At 40.7% G+C, this 24,461-nt stretch overlaps 2 protein-coding genes across 3 annotated transcripts in view; both read right to left on the bottom strand.

Annotated features, from left to right (window-relative positions):
- greb1l (GREB1 like retinoic acid receptor coactivator) overlaps positions 1-7,626 on the bottom strand; it is a 58,112-nt gene extending 50,486 nt beyond the window's left edge. The window contains exon 1 of the mRNA XM_061254631.1: positions 7,539-7,626. The gene's annotated coding sequence lies outside the window, so the exon portion shown is untranslated. The remainder of the gene's footprint in view (positions 1-7,538) is intronic.
- A 10,004-nt stretch (positions 7,627-17,630) lies between these two features.
- Positions 17,631-24,461, bottom strand: part of rock1 (Rho-associated, coiled-coil containing protein kinase 1) — a 65,944-nt gene continuing 59,113 nt past the window's right edge. The window contains exons 28-33 of one of the 2 annotated variants that reach the window (XM_061254198.1): positions 23,267-23,337; positions 22,912-23,000; positions 21,593-21,671; positions 20,612-20,873; positions 19,826-20,033; positions 17,631-18,239 (exon numbers count right to left, since the gene is read on the bottom strand). In XM_061254198.1, the coding sequence (XP_061110182.1) occupies positions 18,236-18,239; positions 19,826-20,033; positions 20,612-20,873; positions 21,593-21,671; positions 22,912-23,000; positions 23,267-23,337 (713 nt within the window). In that variant the 3' untranslated portion in view covers positions 17,631-18,235. Of the gene's footprint in view, positions 18,240-18,574; positions 19,609-19,825; positions 20,034-20,611; positions 20,874-21,592; positions 21,672-22,911; positions 23,001-23,266; positions 23,338-24,461 lie in introns of those variants that run through there. The other variant, XM_061254197.1, reaches the window with a different exon arrangement.

The following is a 24,461-nucleotide window of genomic DNA, read 5'->3' as shown; positions in this document are numbered from 1 at the left end:
GTACCTGATCAAATACTAGAAGCGTGGCATCTAGTTCATTTTCATGGTAAATTGATATGTGTTCCTGATATAGACAAGCACAGCATTTTTTCTTAAAATGAGATAACCCATAGCATTAGTTACCTATTGTTTGCTGCACCTTTGGAAATGGAAAAATCTGTTAATGGAGAGTGCTGACCTCCAGGCAAAAAGGCTTTGGCAGTGCTGATACTGTCCTTGGCAAACAAGAGTTTTCTACAAGTTCCAGTGCACATCAGCTGAGCGAAAGCTATCAAACAACATCAATGCCTCACCTGAAAAATCAAACCTGGAACCTAAACAATAATCGGACTATTCACATTCCATTTCTGGACCACCTTATTCTGGCTCAATGATGAGTGGGAGACAAGGCTAAAGCTCTGACCCACACCATTGTCTGTGGGTCCAGGAAGGGAAACCTTCTGACTTTTGGGTGGTGTAGAGGAGGAGGAGGCACTCACTCAAACAGCAGCTTGAATATAAAGATGTTTCAAAGCAGCGGTGAACACAAGAAGCAGTCAGGGGACAATTGAATCAAGAGGTGGTGGCTTAGCGCTCAATGGCCGTTGTCACAATGGTCAATGGGGCATCTTACCCTACAGAGACTTACAAGACAAAGTTGATCAGGGTAAAGGCGAAGAGAAGGGAAGAGGTGTCTCTTTTTTAGGCTATGGTGAGGAACCTGTCTTCTGGCATCTCTCCCGGATTAACTCCCAATTTTTCCTGGCGAGGGACAAAGGCCACCTCTCACGAGGCCCAATGCCTCCATTACTCTCTCACCCCCAACGGGGACAGATGGCCCCGGCACCACACCCCCACCCCCTCCCACCATGAGCGGGACATTTCTGCACATGCTCAGAGTTGGGTTTGCCCATGTGGCAGGGCCTATTACACAAGCCAATTATGTAAGGCACAATCAACACTTTTATGGATAATCTAATAACAGAGTAGAAAACTACTGGAGTAAGGTTATGTTCAATAAACCATCTCAACTGTAAAATATTGCATTAATGTACTAATAGCAGTTATCCAGCTGTGGGTGGGAAATAATTGGGGGCCCTTTCAGACAGTGAGAATGGCTACTTTATACGATTGATATTAAATATATGCAAAATTAATTCAAAGGAAGAGGAAAATATATATTTTTACATTTTATAGGAAGAGACTTTTCTTTCACAAGGAAGATACATTCAGAGGTTATTTAGCTAAATAAAGATTTGAAGTGTGTGCGACTGCTATATACTATAGCATTATAAAAAGGCATGTTCAATTGGCTCATTGTTTTTAGATAGTGGCCATCTCTTCTTGGTTAACTGATAAACATGTCTTTGTTCATGACCACTGCATGATAAAGCATCACAATGGACGCATCCAGCCTAATGTGTCATTAGTTGTGCTATATCCAATTAAACATTAAAAAAATAAACATGCATAACGTTAAAACACTATGTTTATTCTTTATTAGAACCAGAAAATTGAGGTGCATTTTTAATGTATATTTTCAGGAGAAACTATCAAAAAGCTAGTTAGCTGTTTTTCCCATTTGAATTTGGCAGCATGAGGAATCTGTCACGGCAGTGCTACTTTTGAGAGCAGCTCCAGGCCTGCCGTGTGAAAATGCTATCTTTATAATGCTGAGATAGCATTTACATACGGTGGCACCACAACTGTTCTCAATCACACTAAAAAAGACCTCGTAAAATGTCCAGATGTGACTTCACCTCATCCTCTCTGGACACATTTTGTAAAAACATTCAGTCAGATCTTGAGAAATCAGCAGGTTGCTTCACCACAAATGTAGTCATACCAAGTCAACTTTTTGGCAAACTGATTTTTTTTTTTTTTTAATGGTTTTCAATGGTTTATTTAGTCTGTATGCCCTGTAATGAGTGCGTAATTGTGCATTCACTGGATTGATATTAGTGTAATCTTTCTTTTTTTGGAACATTTGGAATTCCAGAAGGGTTTCTTTCTTTAACCTCAGCCCATCCTGACACACATTCTCCAATTGGAATGCAAGACTGGGGGGGAGGGGGGGGGGACTCACTATGAGGTCCACATCTGATCAGAGTTATGACTCCCAGTTCCCACCACCCCACCCCCAAGGGAAAAAAAACAGGCTCCTAACTTGTCCTGCATGGCTGCCATTTATTACTTTATTATGAGAATACAAAACCCACATGTAAATGATCCACGTCCAAGCAGCCGAAGGCTCAGGCTTGGTGCCCACGAGATCCTCAACACTGCACTTTATTTCTCACAATTCCTTAATAGTCAGCGTACCAAACATAAAGTGGGACAAAATATAAATCCTTGGTTCACAAATCCAAGAAACAATAATGATAGTACTGGGCTTCTGGATAACAGATTTGTCTGCCCCTGTAAACTCCTATCTGAGAAAGTGCTAACTAAACACATTTATATTGTATGTTTGGTGTTTACAGAAGTAACATGTGAATGAAATCAAAGAGGATGAGGTGTTACACCCTGGGCCATTTGCTGTCTTCTAATGGCATGTAAATTAACAATTAGGTGCTGAAGATATTAACTAGCTACAAACAAAAACGCCCCAGTAAGTCTGCTGCAAGTGTGCATACACTACTCCAAAACCACTGCGAGTTTGCTTTCTTATAGAGGGCAAGGAGACAGCCAAGGGATTGGCAGTGACTTTGTGTTCAGCTTATATACAACGACCACCTCAGCCTCTTATAAGGTGGTCTTTCATTCTTGGCAATGAGACCATTCTGGCTCCGTCACGTCTGTGTCATGTCAAGATCCCAAATAGAGATGGAGGAGTAAGCAGATTTAAGGATAGGCAGAGGAATGCTACCAAAAACAGTCCGGTCCCCCTCGGGGAAATGAAGACATTGAAAGACACAGTTGAATGTCCAGTCAGGAGCTTGCCTGGACAGACCGGTTTGTATTTACTCATTTCTCCTTTCTGCGGTGCCCATGGGCATGAGATTGCAGGAGATTTCCAGAGCGGACAGTCCTGCACTGCCAGAGGAACTGTGGGCCTGGCTCCTCACATACCCCATCTGAGCTGCTGAGTGACTGACTCCTTCAAGAATTACACCACAATATCTCTACACCCTTAGGGTTATAGAAATATATCATAATATATCATTTTAATTTCTTTAAAATTGTGCCCTAAAAGAAATTGGGGTGATCAAGCGTAACATTTTAAGGAATATGCATGGTACCAACATGAAGAGCAGCACAACTAAGCAGGATTGGTATTGAAATTAGATTAGCAATAGCAAAACATCTTGGTTTTGAATGAGGACTATGAGTCTAAGACATTTTAGAGTTAATGCTACAAGCACTGGAGATGCCTGACCGGAGCATATCACAGTATTCACAATATTCTTCAAACAATATGAGTATTTATGTTATATATTCTTGTATGAATGATATAGACCTGGAGGCCAGCCACTGCTTCCGCCAATCTTCTCTTCCTGCCAGGTGTCTGCTTCAGAGAAGCGTTGGCTTTGGCACCACTCTCCACTCCGGCAACATGCCTCAACCACTTCCACATTTTTTAATAGCTGCATTGTTTTTTTTCCTTTCTTACATTTTTTATCTGAAATGGTTTTACCTCAAAATGTTGTATTAGTGCTGAAACTGCAGCAGAATATTTCACAAATTCACCAGGCACCAGGATATTTTTGAAGGTTGATCATTCCTGTTTGATAACAGTCACCTTCCAGCTCTCAAATCCAATAGGCTGAAAGCTTGTTGTGTCTGTCCTGCTGAATGTAATCTTTATTTACGCCTTCAATGTTTCTGACCTCCATCTTACTCAGCATTCCAAAGGCTGGCCTGGCCGCGTTCACACACATAACAGCAAGACACAGGCTATAAAGCCCTTACAACGAGGCTATAACTCCAAGCAAAGTAAAACATATATATATTTTTTTCTTTCTTAATTTTGAGCCTTCACATTCGGTTACATTTTGGATACCTTAGCTCAAATCATGACCCATGTATCATGCATTCAAGAGCATTCAAACGTGTCTAAAGACAATTCTTTGTATTTTATTGTTGAGGACAGATCTCTTATTTCTCAATATTAATGATTTCATGAACTGCAAATTTACATCAGTCCAGCTTTGTTTTAAAAGATGAGTGTTACAATATGCCTTGCCGTACTTTAGTGCTGATTTCTGCAAAAGAATATAATGCGTTTTTAGTACCATGATACCACAATGAACAGTCTCCAACCACGTCAATGGTCGAGTCAACATCTGACAAAAAGGCAACTCAGGTTTCTGCTAATATTCCATAAAACTAGGTCCGGCTTCCTCTGATGAGAATTTAAAAACTGAACCACAGACAACAGACAAATATAAGTTCAGACTTGTTTGCAAGGGATGTAATTCTGCACTGAATAGCCTTGAATGGTCTGAAAATGACTAAACTAAACTGAAATTCACTGACTGACCTATGTCAACCAACCCAAGAGCACAAGACCCAGGTTGTCATGACACATCCTTCTTAAAAAACAACTGCCAGGAATAAGAAATAAGCAGGCTGTCGGTTGATACGTTTACAAAAAGAACACGGCAAGGATTGACCGATAGTCATTCCAGTTACTTGAGAGGACATTTGGGCATATCCCTTGACAAAATATTGATCGGGCCTTCTCGCTTGCCCACCGCAGAGCCCGAGAGAAAAGGATCAGATAAGTTACTGAGACGGTCCATCTGCCCCTGCTCAAGATCCCTCAACCGAGTCCCTGAAGAGGAACTTCGGTTTGGGGTCTCTTATCTGCGCTGAGGGGGTACACTCCAGCAGCCACAGCACAAGATGCCTGCTGGTGTCTGAACCCCGACCGTGCCGCCAGATGTCCTATATTCTCTCACATTACCAGGACTACACTCTGCCATTACGAACCTTCACCGCACGTACGTAAACTTATGCACCCGCGCACAGTAAAGTACAGTGTTGTGCAAAAGTATTCAGACCGTAGCATAATTTTTACATTTTGTTTCCTGAAATCATGAAACTTTCAAAAGAAAGTTTTCAAAACAGCCCAGCCCACTCCAAATTGTCCAAGCAAAATATCTGTATGTAGCCCATATTAATTGAAAATGAGAAACAAAGATGTTCTTGTTTTTGCATACATCCGTTCAGATGAAAACATTTAACAAATGCACACTTAGTTGAATCATCTCTGTGTCTGTGCAATAATAGTGGTTCATATGGTATTATAAAAATAGTGAAAAAAAAAAAATCCGTTTTTGTAAGGTTCCTTAGCCAAATAGTGAATTATATGCAGAGATTCAACACTCAAGTTTGAGCCAGATGACGTCAATTATTAGGAAGTTGATATGTTGATAAAGTAAGTCAATCATACAATGGGGACGCTAACTAGGCTTAGATCATTTGATCCCACAAAACTGATCAGCAAGCCAGGGATGAATCTGGTTAGCTAAACCCCTCAGAGACCAACATGGACATTGAAAGAGCTACAAACTGGCTACATCTAGCTAGCTAGCTGACCTGAGTTATCAAGCCAGTTAGATGCCCACGCCATCTAGCCAAATAGCTGTAGCCAGCTAGCTGCAGTAGATGTTTGCTATTACTACTGAGAAGTTGAGACACTGATATGTGGTCTCTGTTAAAGCAGTTTTCTTTTCCAATTTGAAACAATACCTACGATTGTAAAATTAAATAATTAAACTGTCAGCTATTCCTTGCATTTGTATGATTTCCCACATGGAATATAAGTGGTTATATCCAGTTAAGGCTGTGTGTGTATATAGATATATATATACATATATATATATATATATATATATATATATATATATATATATATATATATATATATATTTAAAGTCCAGGGGTCTGTGGGCCCTGTGTATGCTGGTTTTCAATTGAGCTACACTAGCAAGGCTGAACTGAAACTGGCAGTTAATATGAGCACTTTTAGCATTAATTGAGGGATGATTATTCCTCTTAAGGACACACAATAAATGTCCCACATTCACATCACAGGACAGCCAGATCAACAAATGCTTTCCTTTAGTGTTAGATACAGAAAATGATTCCTGCAGAAGGTGATTAAGTTTTTAACTGACCACATTACTGCAAGCTTGACCACTAAATGTATGTATAAACAATTTGTGCAATTAAAAGTTCAAAACAAAAAACGAACTGAAGCAAAAAGCAGTTTGAATAGCCTAGTTATTCCACAGAGGTGCAATTAATGATGTGAAATTACTCATTTATTCAACTGAACTAATTGAGGTATTAAATTGCAAAGGGTCTGAATAATTTTAACAATGCACGGAATACAATGGAATTGATATCTTGATGCTAAGACCTTGTGGCCCTTGTGTTTGTTGCCAAACACAAGCGCGCGCCACACCACGTACAGAGCACTGATTTGCTTAATTTAGCACATTCGGGTCTTCTTGGTGCAATAGGCTATGTGTTAAATGCGCACTCAGTAAAGGCTAAACGGAATTGAACAAATACAAAATTCACGATGATTGGTTTCGTATTTCCCCAACTCATTGGGTTCAAACCATCCAGAAGCTATCTCCAAAGCATTCAAGTCGAGTAAGTTAGCATTATCAGAACGGAACCGCTAACTGGTATAGGTCTATGCAATAGATATTATTGTATCAGAACAAATAATAATAATATCAGAACAAATGTAACTGGCATAAAAAGAAAAATATATAAAAGTAGCTAAATAACAAATAAATTAAAATCAACCATATTATTTTGAGCTTAGCTGCAAGGTTTGTCAACAGACTCAAAATATCAAATATCAAAATAGCATAGGCTAATAAATTTGACACAGGGTAGATGTTTTTTTTTTTTTTTACATTTCCACTTGTTTGCTTAAATGCGCGTTAAAACTAGACAAGGCTAAGACCAAAACAAAGTTTCAGATAACACACGTAAAAAATAAAAGCGAAGGCAGCCTAAATAGCCTACCCAACGTTACCTTTGATCTGAAACCCCGTAGCCCACAAAGCGAGACAATAGCAACAGTAGACAATTGCATCCTTTAGTTAACAGACTAGACTGAAAATCAGTTAATGTTAACTACGTTCTTATTGGCAATATAACATTTAATACGTTTGTCCATAGCCTATGAAACTAAAAGAGATGCATGTACAAACGTGCATAGCCCACCATACTTACAAAAACACCAATACAGGATCGATGAGGTTTGCACACTGAACATCAACGCGCTTTATGTACGTAAATTAAGACTCGGAACGATACATTTGGGCGATGCCAATATATTAAAATGTGAATACAGTCATGTAAAAAACGAGAATTTCATTGTCCGTTATACTCTACTGCATGTAGGCTACATTGAGTCTGTCTAGCTATAAATAAAGTCGGCTAGCACTCGAATTCTGACCGTGACCCGTGTGGTTATCAATGCGTTCTCGACAACGAGCTATGGAGTTAATTTTTCACAATAAATAACAAGAAAAACGACTCTCTTGTTTTCGACGAGTAGTCTATACATAATAGGAAATAAAACTCACATTTTTTCTTGCGGCAAAATCTTGAAGTTCTTGTCCATTCAAAAAAAACTGGAAAAACTGAGTGCGACTGTCTTCTAGCAGCGTGACGCTAGCACTACGGATGTCAGTATGGACGATCGGGAGTTTCAGCATTACGTCACGTCGCTTAACCTCACTGTACAAGCTGGTTGGGTAGACTACAAGACAGTAGGCGACATCGGAAAAGGAAAAAATTGAATAATAAAATGTATTACCGAGTTTGTCAGCTGCATTATACGAACAAATTTAAAACACAAATTATCATGAACTTTATTTTGACTACTAGCCTATTAACCCGGCAAGATCACAAGTAGCCTATGCGATTAGAACGTTCTTACGCATTCACTGACGCATCAATCACTGTTTTAAACTCTTGACAGAATAAAAAAATAATTATATATATATATATATATATATATATATATATATATATATATATAAACTACTCTTCAAAGGGTTCATAGGCCACCCACATTCTTTGATAATGAAACGGTAAGCTACCGTAAAAAAAGTTCCACGGAGCCAACAATCTTCTATTTAATTAGGCCTACCTAGACAAAAAGGCTATTTTATTCTGTAGAGGTGCGGATAAGGGGAATGTTTTAGTGCGTAGCAAAATAGCTGAATTGCTCAACAATGCTTGCTTGGTAGGAACAATTCATGTTAGCCTAAATGTAAGTTCTACTACATGGTAAAATGGAATAGCCTACTCCGGTTAAGTGTTTCCAAGTATAAAATAGAAAATATTTTAAGTCGTTGATAGTGGCTTACTGCCTGTTATAGTCATTGACCAAATCTGTTGGACAGAGAGACCATACTTGAACTAGGCCCAAAGGTTCATGCCATTCTGAGATTAGACTGGAGCAGAGAAAACATAGATGGATCTTCATTGCTCTTGATTGTAAATACAATAAGATCAAATGACACAGCAGTATTGATTGTTGGTGTCTTCATAAAGAGGAATGGGATGAACCCAATGACAAATGGCTGCCATTGTTGTGAATAAAGAAGCCACATTTTATTACACATTTCACTGCACAATTGGTAAAATTGAATATTTTAATGATATTTAATTGAAATTAAAAACATGTATTAGCATGGTTCAAGTGTTTCAGCACCATTAAACGTGTATTTGTTCAGGTCTGAATTTAGACAGAACAGGCAGAAATAATTTAAAGCATGAGTGACAATAAGGTTCACCATCAGTAAAGCTATATTGAAGCAAAGAGATATTACCTTTTATCATAATCCAGTGCCACAGAGGCTGTTTGGCATCCGTGAATCCATGAATAATTAGATCAGTAAATAATTTTATGAACAAATTAAAATAACCTCTCAGTAAATAAAACTGCCATTAGTATTGTTTTGTTTGGGATGAGACTTTTATTTTATGCTCTTTTCCCCTGTCATAGCTAACAGAATGTCATGTTGCGAAGGTGCAGGAAGGTTGCAGTTCCCATGGTTACATCAGACCATGAGTTGAAGGAGGACACTTGTGGACAAGGTTCTTCAGTTCTCTCTGCTGGGGCCTCATGTGCTTTTCAGCAGAAAAAAAATCCCCCTTCAATTACAATTAAAGCACAGTACAAAATAATACAATTGTTCATAGTACTCCCAGACTCACAGATTGATACAGAAAGCATTAGTACTGCAGTGAAAAGAATCAGTGTGATCAGAAGTACTGCATCAGATCATTTGCGTCAAATAATTGGCCTAAGCAATTGCCAAATTGTGGTGTCATTACACTCTACATTTCAGAGGGTCATATGCTTCTCAATTAATAGACTGGCACAGTACATTAATAGGCTACACTGACCGAACTTGAGGACCTGTCTTTAAACACAATGTTATGATTATCTCTAGCATACAAGCATATCTCTTAATAGCGTGGCGGTTCGATCGGTGGTTCTATCCCCGGTGTAGCCACAATAAGATCTGCACAGCCATTGGGCCCTTGAGCAAAGCCCTTAATCCTGTATTTCTCCAGGGGAAGATTGTCTCCTGCTTAGTCTTATCAACTGTAAGTTGCTTTGGATAAAAGCGTCAGCCAAATGACATTGTTCATAAAATATATAATAAAAAATAAAGGGTTCAGAACTATGAAGCCTTCGGCTCCACAACATTCTATTTGCATGAGCAATTTGTATTTTGAAATGCAATATCAAAGTTTATAAAAAGGATTGGTCTTATTTTAAGATATCATAAATAAATAAATGATGAAATATAACAATAATAATAATAATAATAATAATAATATAAATACTACTACTAATAACAACAATAAAAATAATTACGTTATTATTTCTATAAATACTATAAATAATAAAATAGATTAAAAATATTTACAATACGAATAAATAATATATTCATATAGAAGTAATTTAAAAAATGTATAGATTATTATACATTATTTTAAGGAAAATAAATTAGGCCGACTGCTGGTCCGCAAAGAAAGGTTATTGACTACCACCCTCTACTGGAGAAAGAATATATTGTCGTAGCAAGATTACCTTTCCTTTCCTCTCCCCGTCATTTTGATTAGGGCCTGTATCTTAATGTGTTTTTAGATCGATAACTCGCCTAATCATATTTCAGATCTATATTTCTCACTGCCAGCGCAGTATAGCGTTCTATAGAGGAGAAATTTAACACAAAATTATTTTACTATTTCTTATCAAAGGGAAATTATTTCCATTTCACCTTTTTTATAAAACGCCTTCAGTTATTTACCCATTATGAGTGGCCCTCGTTCTGATTAAAAAAAAAAAACATTTGTGATGAATTTCCTTGGCTAGATTCTGAATGATAATTTAGCAGCTGGAGTACATTATACATACAGTGGCTTCCAGAATTATTGGAACCCTTGATAAATATTCACAACAAATACTGTAAACAAAAAAATAATAGTTATTGAATTCACCCATTCACATATACACAAACGGCGATTGACTGCCATGCAAGGCACCAACCAGCTCGTCAGGAGCAATTGGGGGTTCGGTGTCTTGTTCAAGGAAACTTCGACACACCCAGGGCGGGATCAAACCAGCAACCCTCTGACTGCCAGACGATTGTTCTTACCGCTTCAAAAGTTTCAACATTTTCAAATTAAACAATTATTCCCTCAAAAAAACAAGTTCCATGATTACTGAGACCATGGCAAAGATGACAGCCATGAGTGATTTGTGAAGGTTAGAGAACACATTTGGATTTTGTGGATTTTGATGCATGTTCGAAGTCCCTAATACCAAAGAGACAAGCAAATTTTCTGCCAAAATTTCCTGTTACTTTGTTGTTACACATTGTGCAATTGATCTTAGATAGTTTTATTTTACTTACAGTAACATTTTGGGGTGCCAATAATTTTAAGAGTTATGATGCATTGTGTGTCCAGAGATGCTCTTCTGCACACCACTGTTGTAATGTGTGGTTATTTGTGTTCCTCTCAGCTATGTATTCCTGTCTGCTCACTGGATGTTTTTTCTTTTTTGCACCATTGTTTGCAAACTCTAGGGACTAGCGTGTGTGAAAATCCAAGGAGATCAGCAGTTTCTGAGATACTCAAACCACCCTGTCTGCCACCAACAATAATCCCACGGTCAAAGTCACTTAGATCAGATTTTTTCCCCATTCTGAGGGTTGATGTGACTTAATTACTGAATTAACTGAAGCTTCGGACCCGTATCTACATGATTGCATGCATTGCACTGCTGCCACACAATTGGCTGATTAGATAATAAGTTGGTGTAATAAAGTTAAAATGTTCCTGATAAAGTGCTCGGTGAGTGTAGATGATTATGTATTGTTCACTAAATATTGCTGTTTTTTCAAGAGTGCATATACTGTATGTTAGGCAGCCAGCTCTTCCACCTTCTAAAAAAATGAAGAAACCAATTACATGGGAAGGAACAGGCAAAAACATTATAAATAAATAATTAAATAAATAATGTTGCAATGAATGTTTTAGGCGGCACGGATGGTGCAGTGGGTAGCACTGCCGCCTCACAGCAAGGAGGTCCTGGGTTCGAATGTTTTAAGTACAGAATACATTGTATGTGTTTTCTTAGCCCCTGAAAGAGTAGCCTGGTGTCATCTTGATGCAAATACCATAGAAATGTTCTGATAAATGTCATAAAGAAACATTAAAAAAACAAAAAACAAAAAATAAAAATAAAAATAATAATTTCAATTGAATAAGAAAATGATGTACCGTAAATCCTCAAATTGTGGAAATTGGCTTTTATTTACTTAGGCTGCACAAAGCACAGGCCTTTATTTGGGGCAGGCTTGTATCTGAGGCAGGCCTTTCTTATTAGGCTTCTGTTGTAGAATTTTATTCTTAGAAATAAAGTAAAAGGCTACACTTAAAGTTGCCCAACACTGTTCAACACTTCCTGTAACCGTTCAGAAATCAATTAGTGTAGGCAAATCAGGAACACCGTTTGGTAAGTCATAGCGTCAGTCTTAACAGACATAGTTTATTGCAAATATTCTCAAACACAATAAATCACATGCAAGTCCAGAATCCATAAAATAACAACTTGTCAGACACGCCTTCACGGACAATAACACATTGCGTAGATAACAGCAAGTTAAGGATCTTTCTTTCCTAAAGTGCGTTTTATTATGAGACATGCGTTTCGTTTGGAGCAGCATACCGGTAGGCTATCAAAAGATTTTCACTTTGGTTTGGGATTTAATTGACTTTTGGACTGTTTGATTCTATTGCTAAATGTTGGGACTGATGGGCACTAAAATCTCCACCGAGCCAAGGCAGCCGCTTTCATTCATTCATTGAACGTGCGCTGTGCTGTATATACATGGAAACCTTATTGCATAGTCAAGTAGCCTAAATTGAGTTAATTTTTAATTTTGCCTGATTTACTTTTTATTAAATTCGTAGGCTGGAATGCCTCGCGGCAACAATTGTGTTTAAATGTATACTGCTTCAGCCTTTGGCAAGCTACTCAGAAGGGGGCGGCAAGCGACTGGTAGCTTGAGAGCAACGTGTTGGAGACTCATGGTGTAGGACAACGACTTTTCATTGGCAACAGCATTAGACCAACCAACAATATAAAATATTAAGAAGAGCTCTTTTATTTCATTGAGTTAAATCGAAACAATGTCTTCTAGTGCTCATGGACTGATAGCCCTACTGGTAGGCAATATTACCCCGGCTTGTATTTGGGGGCGGGCCTTTATTTGTCCGAATCGGCCACGCCCCCGGCTATTATCCGAGGCCCGGCTTCAAATAGAATCCCGGACACAATTTGAGCATTTACGGTAATTAAATATTCAACCCATTTGCTAATGCAAATTACTAATGCAAAAACAGAATGATTTTCAAATGTCAGAAATTAAATCTGGGCCTCACCATCCTCACCAACAAAAGAAAGAGGCAGTGAAACAGCATTATGGGATTTTACACAGGGATTGACAGGGGAGAAGAACCCAGGGAAGATCAAAGGAAGAGTAATGATAATCAAACGACGGAAAAAGAGAGAAAGGGGCAGAGCAGAAAAGGTTCTTCTAATTACCATCTGAACATAGGTTTGATAGTTCTCACACAACATTATTCACTATGCTTCACAAGTATGGAAAACTGTGTTCTTATGATACCACAGTTTTCAAGTCAGGCTCACATAATGCATTATCCAACCATTTTATACTAATGGAAGTTCAGGTTTACTCAACAAAAGAGTTTTATTCCAAGGATGCAATTTTGGGCAATTTATATGATATTTGCCATATTATATAGCACTATAACCAAATTGAATTGAACATTTGTATAGACACATTATTATGATTATCTTGCAATTTTACATCTGTAATTTTAATGTAATTGGCCATATCCTTGATTTAACCAATTTTCCAAGATTCTTCAATATCTGGGATGGACAAATTATGGAATTTCATCTGTCTTCATAAATTTGGTAACAATGGCAACCAATCAATATTCCAACATGAAACAAGGGCTTGGGGTAAGAGAACAGAGAAAATAACAAATATTACCACAAACTATGAAAACATTGATATGCCGTTATCCTTTATTTTACTCTCTGCCTTCAGACAGAAATGGAAACTCCAGTGAGAAAATCTGCGCCTATGAAAGCTACCGAATGAAATGTACTGTACTAGAAATGTTATTAAATTTTAAGTGGGCAGCAGATGGCAGTAATTTCCTTTCATTTGCAGGGCACCATCTTTAACAGAGCACTGCACATTTGAGGGGGAAAAAATATGCCATAGTTCCATTAAAAAATTGATATGAGCGAACTTGGAGACGAGTAATCTGTTTTGTGTGTGTGTGTGTGTGTGTGTGTGTGACGTCACTCAAAAACGAACCGCGGCAATATTGTACAGATGCACAGTGCAGCAGCAGGCTAAAATACTAGGCTAACCTTAAGGCATGCAGACAAAATATCATGAATGACAACCAGAACCAACCAATACCAACATGAAATATAAAGACACTTTAGATAAACTATCATATCTTAGTTATATAGCCAGCTAGTTACATTGCCAAATACGTTGCTCGCCCATAATATAGTTGGTTAGCTAAAGTGAGAACCTCAAAGAAGAAAAATATAAATAGTGTTGTGTAGCACACTAAAGTCAACATTTGTCACCTGTTTGGCGAACATTTTCTTACTAGAACACACTAAATACGCAGGATCTGTCGCGTTTGTCATTGTCAGGTTTCCAAAACAGTGCATGAGAACACTGAACTGTAACGCTTTATATTTATATTTCTTATATTCACAGGCTGTGTTGTGGTTTGAGGGTGTTTGTTGCTGCAATCCCTCTCTTGACCGAGTCCGAAATTACCTATTGTACCTTTAAGTAACTAGCCGGCTAATGTTACCCTGCTTTACTAACGTGAAACTAACGTTAACGTCAGTTGTCAACACTGGCATTAATCAATTTCATATGGCTAGATTCTACCTTGAATTAAGTGATCACACACACTCTGCTGCTTTGTGAAAGCAAGACATCTTTCCGGTTTATTCTGGCTAGCCATCAGTTCCTCCTGGCTTGGCTTAAACTCCATGGATCCTCTCCCTCATTCTCTCTCACCACTGGGATTCTATAAAAACGTAAGTGACTACTCTTGTCACAATCGGATTTGTTATGACGATAAATTACACACGTTGTGACCATTTTCGAAGAAAAAGTTGAACAGAAAAATCGATCATTTTACATATAAGTGTACTCATGTTAGTGAGCCTTGAGTCTATCCATGCAATATGGCGCCCAGCTATTCTAGTGACGTCATCACAATACTATCGCAAAATAAGCATTCAGATCTGTACAGCAACAGCCTTCATTAATCTAAGTATTTAATCATAAACGGACTAGCTATATTTACCGCTCTTCCAGTCACTCCATATGGCCTCGTATTTTCTCCCAATCACTTTTGCCCATCCCTCATAGAGCATTACCCGGGCTGTGTAGTGCAACATCGTTGTATCTGGATTGCATTATTTCCGTAATTGATTTAGTGGCTTACATTTTTTTGGCCCGTTAAGAAAGGCTTGGCTTCAGAGAAACCCTCCAAGGGAACATACGGGCCTCCAGGGGCCTTTGCTCATTCAAATATTCTCCGTTTGCGCGTCTGAGAAGTGTGGGAACAGTGTAGTTCGAAACTGGTCAGAAACACAGGAAGAGTTCAGCCAAACTAAACAGAGCACTCGGATTTCAGTGGTACTTTTATGTAGCCTACGTCATCTTGGTATAAATGACAGTGTGTTGGCGTTATGTCTGTTGCCAACAACATGGCATCGACCAAATTAGTTTATTCCTTTACCTAGGCAATACTGACATAGCACACATCTGAAATATGGTTGTAACGGTCTCGCTTGCCCTTGTGTACGGGAGACTGTAGTTGTTTGTTGCCATGGATGCAGCTTTTCAATGCTATATATAGACCATCACAGCGGACATTTTTATGGCAGTTAAAATGTTTTGGGCCAAATTAATATAAAATATGAGCCCATTTAAAAAAGTCACTATTAACTTTGCTTGACAAACTTATGCCAGATAGACACTTTAGGCCATTGCAAAGGGACTTGCCCATTTTAAGAGGTCTGGGCTGCTTAATGGCATTTATGTGGAGATTTATTCTGCATTGTATGTCCTAAAAAGGACATGGGCATGGATTGGATGCAGTTGATTAGGCCTAATTATTGACAAACACATCGATGTTGGCTACTGCAATTTCAACTCGCATGTGGCCCTCAGATGATGGAAGCAAATGAATGCATGGTCATTTACAGGCCATGAGGTTTGGACATTAGCTATAATGAAAATGTTGTCACTGCTGAAGAGCACACTGGGAAGCTGGGATAGTATATTTATCACATTGACCTTTGAAAATGTGAAACCTTTTATTTGAATAACTCTTTTACCCGATGCTCAATGCAAGCGATCATAGTGCAGGCATTTGAATAATTAGGGATTCCACCAACTGTTGGTGTGTTTGCGTGTTGTAATTACTGATCAGTAGAGCAGAGCCATGCACAGGATGTCAGATTGCCCGTGAGCGGCCTGACACTCGGCCTGTGACACACCCGTCCTGCGGTTTCCGTCTTCCTGTCAGCAGTCTTACCCCTGCGGCGCGTTTCATCCACTACCGAAGTCAGGAAACCAGATTTTGCCCACACGTGCAACTGAACTTATTCAGAGAAGCAAAGACGGGTTGACAAGTGATAACTACATCAGCGTAATCTGGTGCAGAAATCAATCAATCATACCGACACTTGGCCAGCCAGCAGAGGATGTGCTCCTGTTCTAAGCGAGGTGTATGCAGCCTTTTACAAACTGAACCAGCTTTCCTGCTACATTACAGTAATAGTCCTGATTTCACCGTTATCCAAAACAACCCCCCACCACACTATGATCACACTCTGGATAAGTGACTGAAACATGCCTTTAAGGTAATGGAAGGTTCAACAGGCACACCTCCATGAGAACAGCAGGACTTGAGACCAAATCACAGGCCCAACAAAACACCACAGCAGCTAATGTTCAGAAGTCATTTCAAACACCGTTCATTTCTGCACTTTTCCCCACGTACGCAAAACAAAGCCTATGAGACGGTAGATAAAGATGTGTTTATTGACACATATCCATCAGTGCGGCCTCCAATGCAATTAAAACATGCAAGTATCCCAAGACAAAAAACAAAAAACAAAAAAAAAAAAAGATTGTTTCCAGTGCTTCTTTTAGTGAACACACCTGCAAAGCCATTTTTCAATTACTGAGGAGGTATTCATCAACACTTCTGATTACAGCTGCTGTCCCAGTCAGATGCAATGCGTCGATATGCGTGGGGTCGAGTGAACTGATGCAGCCGTGAGCACAATAACGTGAATCAATTATATAACGAGGCCTTTGTCTGTCAGGGTACTCTTAACCTGTGAGCTTTCTAGCGTGTCAGACCAGGAAGAGGCATCTCATTGGTCGACTGCGATCATGGCCTGACACATGCCTCAAAACTGTGGAGGAATATTTCTGATAAAACCGTAATGTGAAGGCCTTTTTTTTTTTTTTTTTTCTTTAAAAAAAAAAAATATTTAAGATGTTTGTCTTGTTTTGGAGATTTCTACACAAACAGATATGGCAGTAAAATTGTTATCCAAAAAGTTAAGGCACTAGGTGGGCCAAACGCTACACCCGGTAAGTGTTCTACGAATAATTTACAATTCAAACAGTGCAGTTTACTTTGTTTTTTGTTAACTTAATGTTTTCTCATCTCCAACCATTTATCTATGAATCAATGTAAGGCAATACATTACAAAATAATAATAACAATAATAAAAATAACATTATAGAAACAATGTACCCCCAAAAAAAAGACCAAAAAAAAAAAAAAAAAAGTCAATGGTTTCTTTAACTGTTAGGTCTCCTAATGCCAATATAATGGGATATCCTTATGGCTTGGCGCAAAACAATATAATAACAATAACGATAATTAAAAATGCATAGATTTAAATGATAATCTTATTACTCCTCCCCACTGTGTTCAAAGCCCCATACTCAGTACCGAATACCTCCCCGCCCACCCACCCCCCAAAAAAAAAAATGACACAGCAATTGTACTAATTCCATGGAAGGGCTGCATTCTGGTCCGAGGGAATGGGATGGGATCCTTAAGGCTGCCTGAGTTAGAGGCATCAGTCACATGACAGTCGTTAACAGTTCTCCCAATCGCAGAGTTTCCTGTCGGGTCGAGGGGGCCCTACCCACCCACTCATGGTCCACCTGATTCACCCCGGCTCCCTAAGCAAAGTCCCTCCCCACCCGCCAACCCTTCCAACGTCTTGATACGAAGCCGGATTTGTACCCGCCGCTTCCGGAAGCTTCCCATTAGAGGAACGGTGCGTCGGTGAGCCGCCCCATTCCCGAAAGGGGCGGGTCTAGCCGAGATTTCCGGACGCTGGAAGTGTGATCCGACAGGAGAGAGGGTGCCGGCCCGGTGACCGCTGCAGCGACGTGGCAGGGTTTCCGGTTCGGGTTTTATTTTCCTTTCCATTTACGTTTAGCAGTTTGTTTTTTTTTTTCTTCTTCGTTTTTAAAACCAAATTAATTTTCTGTGGAAGATACTCAGTTTCTCGGAGAGGGAAAATACCAAAAGAAAAAAAGGGGAAAAAAGTCCCAACAGAATCCAGTGGTGCAGATGGTTAGCTGGAAGAGAGGAGAGAAACAGGTAAAGGAAGCTGCGTGGTTCAGTTAGTCTCCAGGCGGAAATGTACCAAAGGGAAAGTGTGAGTCCTAATGGAATAACCCAACGAATATTTGCTTCAGTGGTAGCAGCTCACTGGTAAACAGAATATACACTGACCATTTGAATATGTTTGGGAGTGGGGATTAACCTTGGCCCATAGACCTTCAATCTAGCTCCTTGACATTTGCTTGTGCTTAAGAAATTTGTTCCGCAAAGAATTTCTGCCTTTCCAACTGTTGAGTAATTTCTATATTTCTCAATTTAAATTTAAGTCAAACAGTAGCGGAGCAAAATGGAGAAGTTTAATTGTGTTTTAATTGAGTATTAATGAAACTTGAAGAAGTTCTGTACTGTTCCTTAAAACAAAAACAGCATAAATGCATACATAAAACTGAATTCCACTATAATGATGAAGCAACACCCCCCCCCACCACCAGTGAGACTCAAACAGTTTACATCCGACACATTCCTGCCGGATATTTACAATAGCCGTTCAGGTTACATTGGCAAGTACAAAGTAGGCTACAAGCACACTGACCCTTGGGTGCAGTGCCTCTTGTCGGAATGTACCTAATTACTTACACAGACGTAGGTCCAACTACCAACACCCTTGGAGCCATTTCACATATTTTCTTAAAATACGATGTACGACGTACCTTTCATTCAGTCTACACACATTATTACTGCTTTAAGGGAGCTTAAACACTGTCCAACATGTTAATATAACAATTCTACTGCTTGCAGTAGCCATACAATTCTACTGCTTGCAGTAATACATGTCAATACATGTGCAAAATAAGGTGACCTTCCAGGGCCACAGAATTTATGGAATAACTGCACACAAAGTTGACCGATGAGCATTCCACAATTTAGGCCTTCTTCCTTACAGTAACCCTGAGAAAATAAACAGCGTGACCACAAAAACTACACCTGGAGCACAGCTGGAGTGGGTGACTCGCAGATTTGAAAACCCCAAAAGAAGGCCACGGCCCAATGAGAAATGTTTTTTTTTGCCCTGTCTGCGTTCTGCCATGTTAGGGATGTTTTTATGAAAGACTGACACCTAGAACAGATGGTTCTAGTGCGGGTTAGTCCAGACAAAACTCTTATTATTTTTCAATCAGTCCCTGTAAGTTGCAGGTATCGGAGGAGAAATAGCGCAAGACGGCGTACAGCACACCCTGGTTAAACGAACTGGGAAAGAGAACAGGAGTAAGATATCAGGCGGCTAGGAGTAACACTTCTTCGGTTATTTAGGGCCGGAGGTGGTGGTGCTGTCAGCACGTGCTGGACGTGGGTTCTGCTGCCCGGAAGGCTGACAGCGCTCTGCTACAAGACAGGAGACAACCGGCATGTCACACAGTTAGCCAATCGCCTCGCACAGCACACCATCGGCCAATCATCTCGGCCTGCTGGTCCCCCCCCCCACCCCCCGCCGAGGACGGAGCACTGCAAACGGGAATGCGTGAGCGCAGACCAAAACCTGCAGGTTTGAGAAAGATGTCATGCTGCCAGACCCAATGGGCAGGCCGGTGGCTACACAAACCTGGGCTTGCCGGCGATGTTTTTGGGGTTCTTGCGGAAGGACTGGTTGGGGCCGGAGCGCGTGGACATTGAGCGGGGCGAGGCGCGGGTGAAGGTGGAGGGCGGGGTTTTGGGGATCTTCTTGCCCAGGTGGCCGATCCACTTCTTCTGCTCGTCCTGGGACAGGGCCAGGAGCAGCATGTCCCGCGCTGAGGTCACGTCATAGTTCACTGCGGGGGAGAGGAGCCCCGTTTAAACACTCCACCCTCAACGCGTTCATAATATTTACTGTTTTATACTACAAGGGATAGGGGCATGGAGCGGGATCTTCTGCAAAAGCGCGGTCACAAACACTCTGCCCCATAAATGAAGATCAATTATACTGATTAAATATATTGGCATTCTTGATGTCATATTCTGACATTGTAAGGCTGTTGTGATATTTTCACCTTTTACCTGTACACACCAATGGAAAAGACAGAACACTAACTTGTTTGCAGAATAAGAAGCTTGAAAATAAAAAGTATTGTTGAAATATATCTGTTGAAATAAAAAGTAATTTCAACAGATATATTAATTTATGCAAATTACCAATGACCAAAATGCACCATTTATCTCAGTGGAATGTCTTAATACAAATCATTAAATTACAATATTTTTTCATGATTTGAAACATGCATGTTTTCAAATGTACTAATCAGTATGTATTATTAAGCATCACATTATATTTTTAATGTGACAGCATTATTATCGTTTCAGGCAATTTGCCAGCCTCCCGATGGGTCCTGGATCCCCGGGTGTGGCGCACCTTTGCAGGGGGCGATGACGTCCTCCTTCTTGTCCAGGTGGTCCTTGTGGCACTTGACGTGGCAGCGGCGGCACTCCAGGGCGGGCGGGGGCTTGAAGACGTGCCACAGGGGCTTGGCGCAGGCCTCGCAGTTGGAGGGGAAGTGGTAGAGGGTGGGGATGAACTCGTGACCCTTGTGGGGCAGGCAGTTGGTCTTGTCGCCCTGGGAGACGGTCTCCATATCCGACTCTTTCCTGCACTCGCCTTCGTTGGCGTAAAGGATCTGCGTGAGGCAAAGGGTGAAAAGGTCAAAGGTCGAGGGCTGGCTCTCAGCAGAGGGGATAGATAGGGCAGGCGTAGTCCTCTAAACATTTCCAAAATGGATTGCCACACTATATGTATTCGCACTTGGTCAAGTTCCTCTTAACCCTGTCTACCCAACTGAGCAGTACGATTTTTCTTGGTTCAGAGTAAAATGTCCAGTGTTAGATTAAAATTAAAAGTCCAGTAGGGACCATATTATATGCTCTGTGAGAGTTGATTAAACACTAAACATTTCACAGTTTAAAGGCTCCACTGTGCCATTTGGCCCTGAAACCGGGTGTTGTAATTGAAGTCTGCAACAGCATAAAACAGAATGACACTACAAAAACCCTGGCCTGTGACCTTGCTAAGAACTGCTGAAAGCCACATTATTCCTCTCAAGACCATTATCGATTTCTGTACAGGGCTGACAAACAAAAAAATTACAGAAAAAAGATCAAAGGCCGGCTGGTCAGCGAGGTCATCAAGATCATGATCATATTGGTCATGGTTAATAACTGCCTGACTCTTCTCATGAGAACGCTGTGATATAGTGCAATTAAATAAGTAATAAAAGCTTGACTGGTTATTTATTTATTTATTTATTTATTTGAAATGTCACTGCACTTTAAATAGAATAACTGCCGGCACGAAGTCATGGTGACGGTGCGAAACGCTGCAGTCCGTCGGGAGCGGTACCTGGAATATCCGGGGAATCTCATCGGTCTCTGCTCGGTACACGTCGCCCTGCGTGACCGGACGCACGTGGAACAGTTTGCTGTGCGGGGAGAGAAAAATAACAGTGTGAGGGGCCAAAAACGCACGAAAACAGCAGACTCCACATCCTCAGATACATTCTCTCTGGCGGTCCCAGATAAAGTGCCGTTCCTTTTTCGGTTCCGATTCATCATCTCTCCGCTGCTTCCTTTTTACAAAGCCAGCGTTAGTTTTATTGACCATCAGACATTCCTGGAATGTGGTTGTCACAGTAACCATGGAACGTTTTGATTTGTGACAAAAACAACAGAGAAGGTGCAGTTCCTCTTTTGGTGAGTAGATCCTCTGCCGGCTGATTGAATGAAACTCGAGGCGGGGAGATGCCTTTTGATATTCCCCTAGATGGCACTGCGGCCTGGCTTTAGGCCAGAACACGTCGATATGCCGAGATTCATTTTAAAGTCACAAGGCAGGCTCTTTCAAATGACAAAAACAAATGAGTTCACGTAAACTCACCATGTTCCGAACAGTGCCACTTTCATGACGAAACAAAAAAATTACTTCCAGATCAGCTTTGGTGTGTGTGTGCGTGTGTGTGCGTGCGTGTGCGTGCGTGTGCGTGCGTGCGTGTGTGTGCGTGTGTGTGCGTGTGTGTGCGTGTGTCTGCGTGTGTCTGCGTGTGCGTGTGTGCGTGTGTGCGTGTCTGTGAAAAGTACAATTCCTGTTTTCATAAAAACTTGGTACGAGTCACATACACAATCCATTTCAGCATACAGTGACATGGTAAGAGAGCTTCACTGTGACATTGTGCTGGGGAAGCTGTAGCTAGCGAGAGACTACAAACCGGGTGGGCTTATACGAAGTTCAGTCCATCGTGAGCAAACACAATCTTCCGAACACAGGAACGTGGTGCATTTATTTGTTGTTTTCTCTAGAGTTATTGGTCCAATCCACATCGAAGTGTTTTAGTGTCTGAGGTAGTCAATAAGCAACCAAAATCATAAACCACATTCCTCAGGAGAAAAACTATCATTCAACTGACAGAAACTTCTGGTGGAAGTGGCCGCTTCCCCTTGTTGTGTTCGGAACACGGTGAGTTTACATTACATGCATTTTGAATGTTGGTTTTAGGAATTTGGGCTTATGTGAATAAATGAAGACTACTGAATGACTCACTGATCTGAACCAATAAACAGCCCCATCTCAAACCTTCATTTCCCCCATAGCCATCAACCCTTTAAGACGTAAGATCACAAATACAAATCATTATCACAGACAGGATAAACAGGGAGGATACTCACTCGATGTCGAGTACCATGCAGGGGTTGGACTGCTCCTTCTCCAGCTCGTCGTTATAGAAGAGAATCTTCTTGCTGCTGACCACCACATACTGAGAAACAGAGAGAGGACCATGAGTGACAGCTGAAGACCGAGGCGGACAGCTTTGGCAGCCCAGCGGGAATGCTGCCTGTCAGATGACCATGGCGGACCTGGCAGGCCTTGGTGAAGAAGCACCCTTATCTTACAGTCATCTTATCCTTCATCCCGGAGATACCCGCTGGGAATAATGTATCGCTATTAAATACTACTTTAGTGCTAATAATTACCAAGATAATTATGGTAGTTGACCTGTCAGAAGCATAAAATATCACTCACCTGCTTCTTCCAGCCGTAACGTTTTATGTTAGTACGATTGGGTATCGATAGCCATCCTTCAAGCCTCGATTCTGAAGGGATAGAGAGAGCAGCAGTGAGTGAAGAGGAAACTCAACAATCACAAAAATATATGTACAAGCCATGCATGATTAGGAACGACTCGCGGAGCTGTCAAACAAAATGGAGGTAGAAAAATGAAACCCAAAAGTGTTGTAGCCGTGTCACTTCCACAGCCTGCCAAAATGCTCAAGATTTTTCCAGAATTACCCTCTTTAAAATGATGGCGACGGCCCTCATTAACCAAGACCACGCAGACACAACCCTGACATTCAGGCCATTCTGTCAAGCTTTGCAGACTGGATTATAAGAACACAGGGAGCGGGGGTTGGGGGCACTCGTTTGGAATAAGGATGTTAGCACGTTCGCACTTTCAGGCGTTGGTGCACATTGGTTAATGGGGAACCGTAAGTCACCATGTTAAATGATACCCTTTTCCAAAAGCATGCTTAGATCAAACAAACTGACTAATTCAATGTCACACAAGTAGCGAAAGGGATCTGGCTATGTGAGGCTAGTGTGTTTCTAATGAGAGGGGTTTTCCCTCTGTGGTGATCATGCCAAAAGAATGGGGAAAGGCAGATCTCTCTACGCGCTCGCGGACAGCCCACCGGAGGCCCGGGGTCCCGCACACACTGAGGGAGCGGAGAGACGGGACTGATTTCAGGCACTTTCCAAAGTTACACAGGGTGAGGCGGATAATCTCAGACAGGAGGTCACTACACTGAGTTGTTTCATGAAACACTGTCACATCAGTAACCTGACATACACTCCCAACAACCCTGAGAGAAGGAATTGAATTTAAATTGGAACAATATGCTTTTCCCTGTATGCAACCAGGTTAAATCACGTATACACTGTCCTTTAAACAGAACTATTCTTCTTGTTCATGTTGGCATGTTGGCTCAATGATATGCCCCTGTCACTTGTTTCCTTGTTTTGACACCTTTTTGGTCTCTTTCGAAAGTGCCTTCCAAACCATCCCAGGATGCATTTCCAACAGAATAAAAGACCTAAGACAAAGCGAACAAGGAGGAGATGCGGCCACACAGGAACACAGGCCAGGCATGACGGGGGAGGGCTCCCCCTCCGGCTCCAGGTTACTCACAGAGGAGAAAGATAGAGGATACAGAGGGAA

The sequence above is a fragment of the Conger conger genome, chromosome 9, assembly GCF_963514075.1.
Source record: "Conger conger chromosome 9, fConCon1.1, whole genome shotgun sequence".
NCBI classification, from domain to species: domain Eukaryota; kingdom Metazoa; phylum Chordata; class Actinopteri; order Anguilliformes; family Congridae; genus Conger; species Conger conger.
The sequence above is the reverse complement of the archived record's forward strand: the minus strand, read 5'-3'. Positions and strand labels throughout refer to the sequence as shown.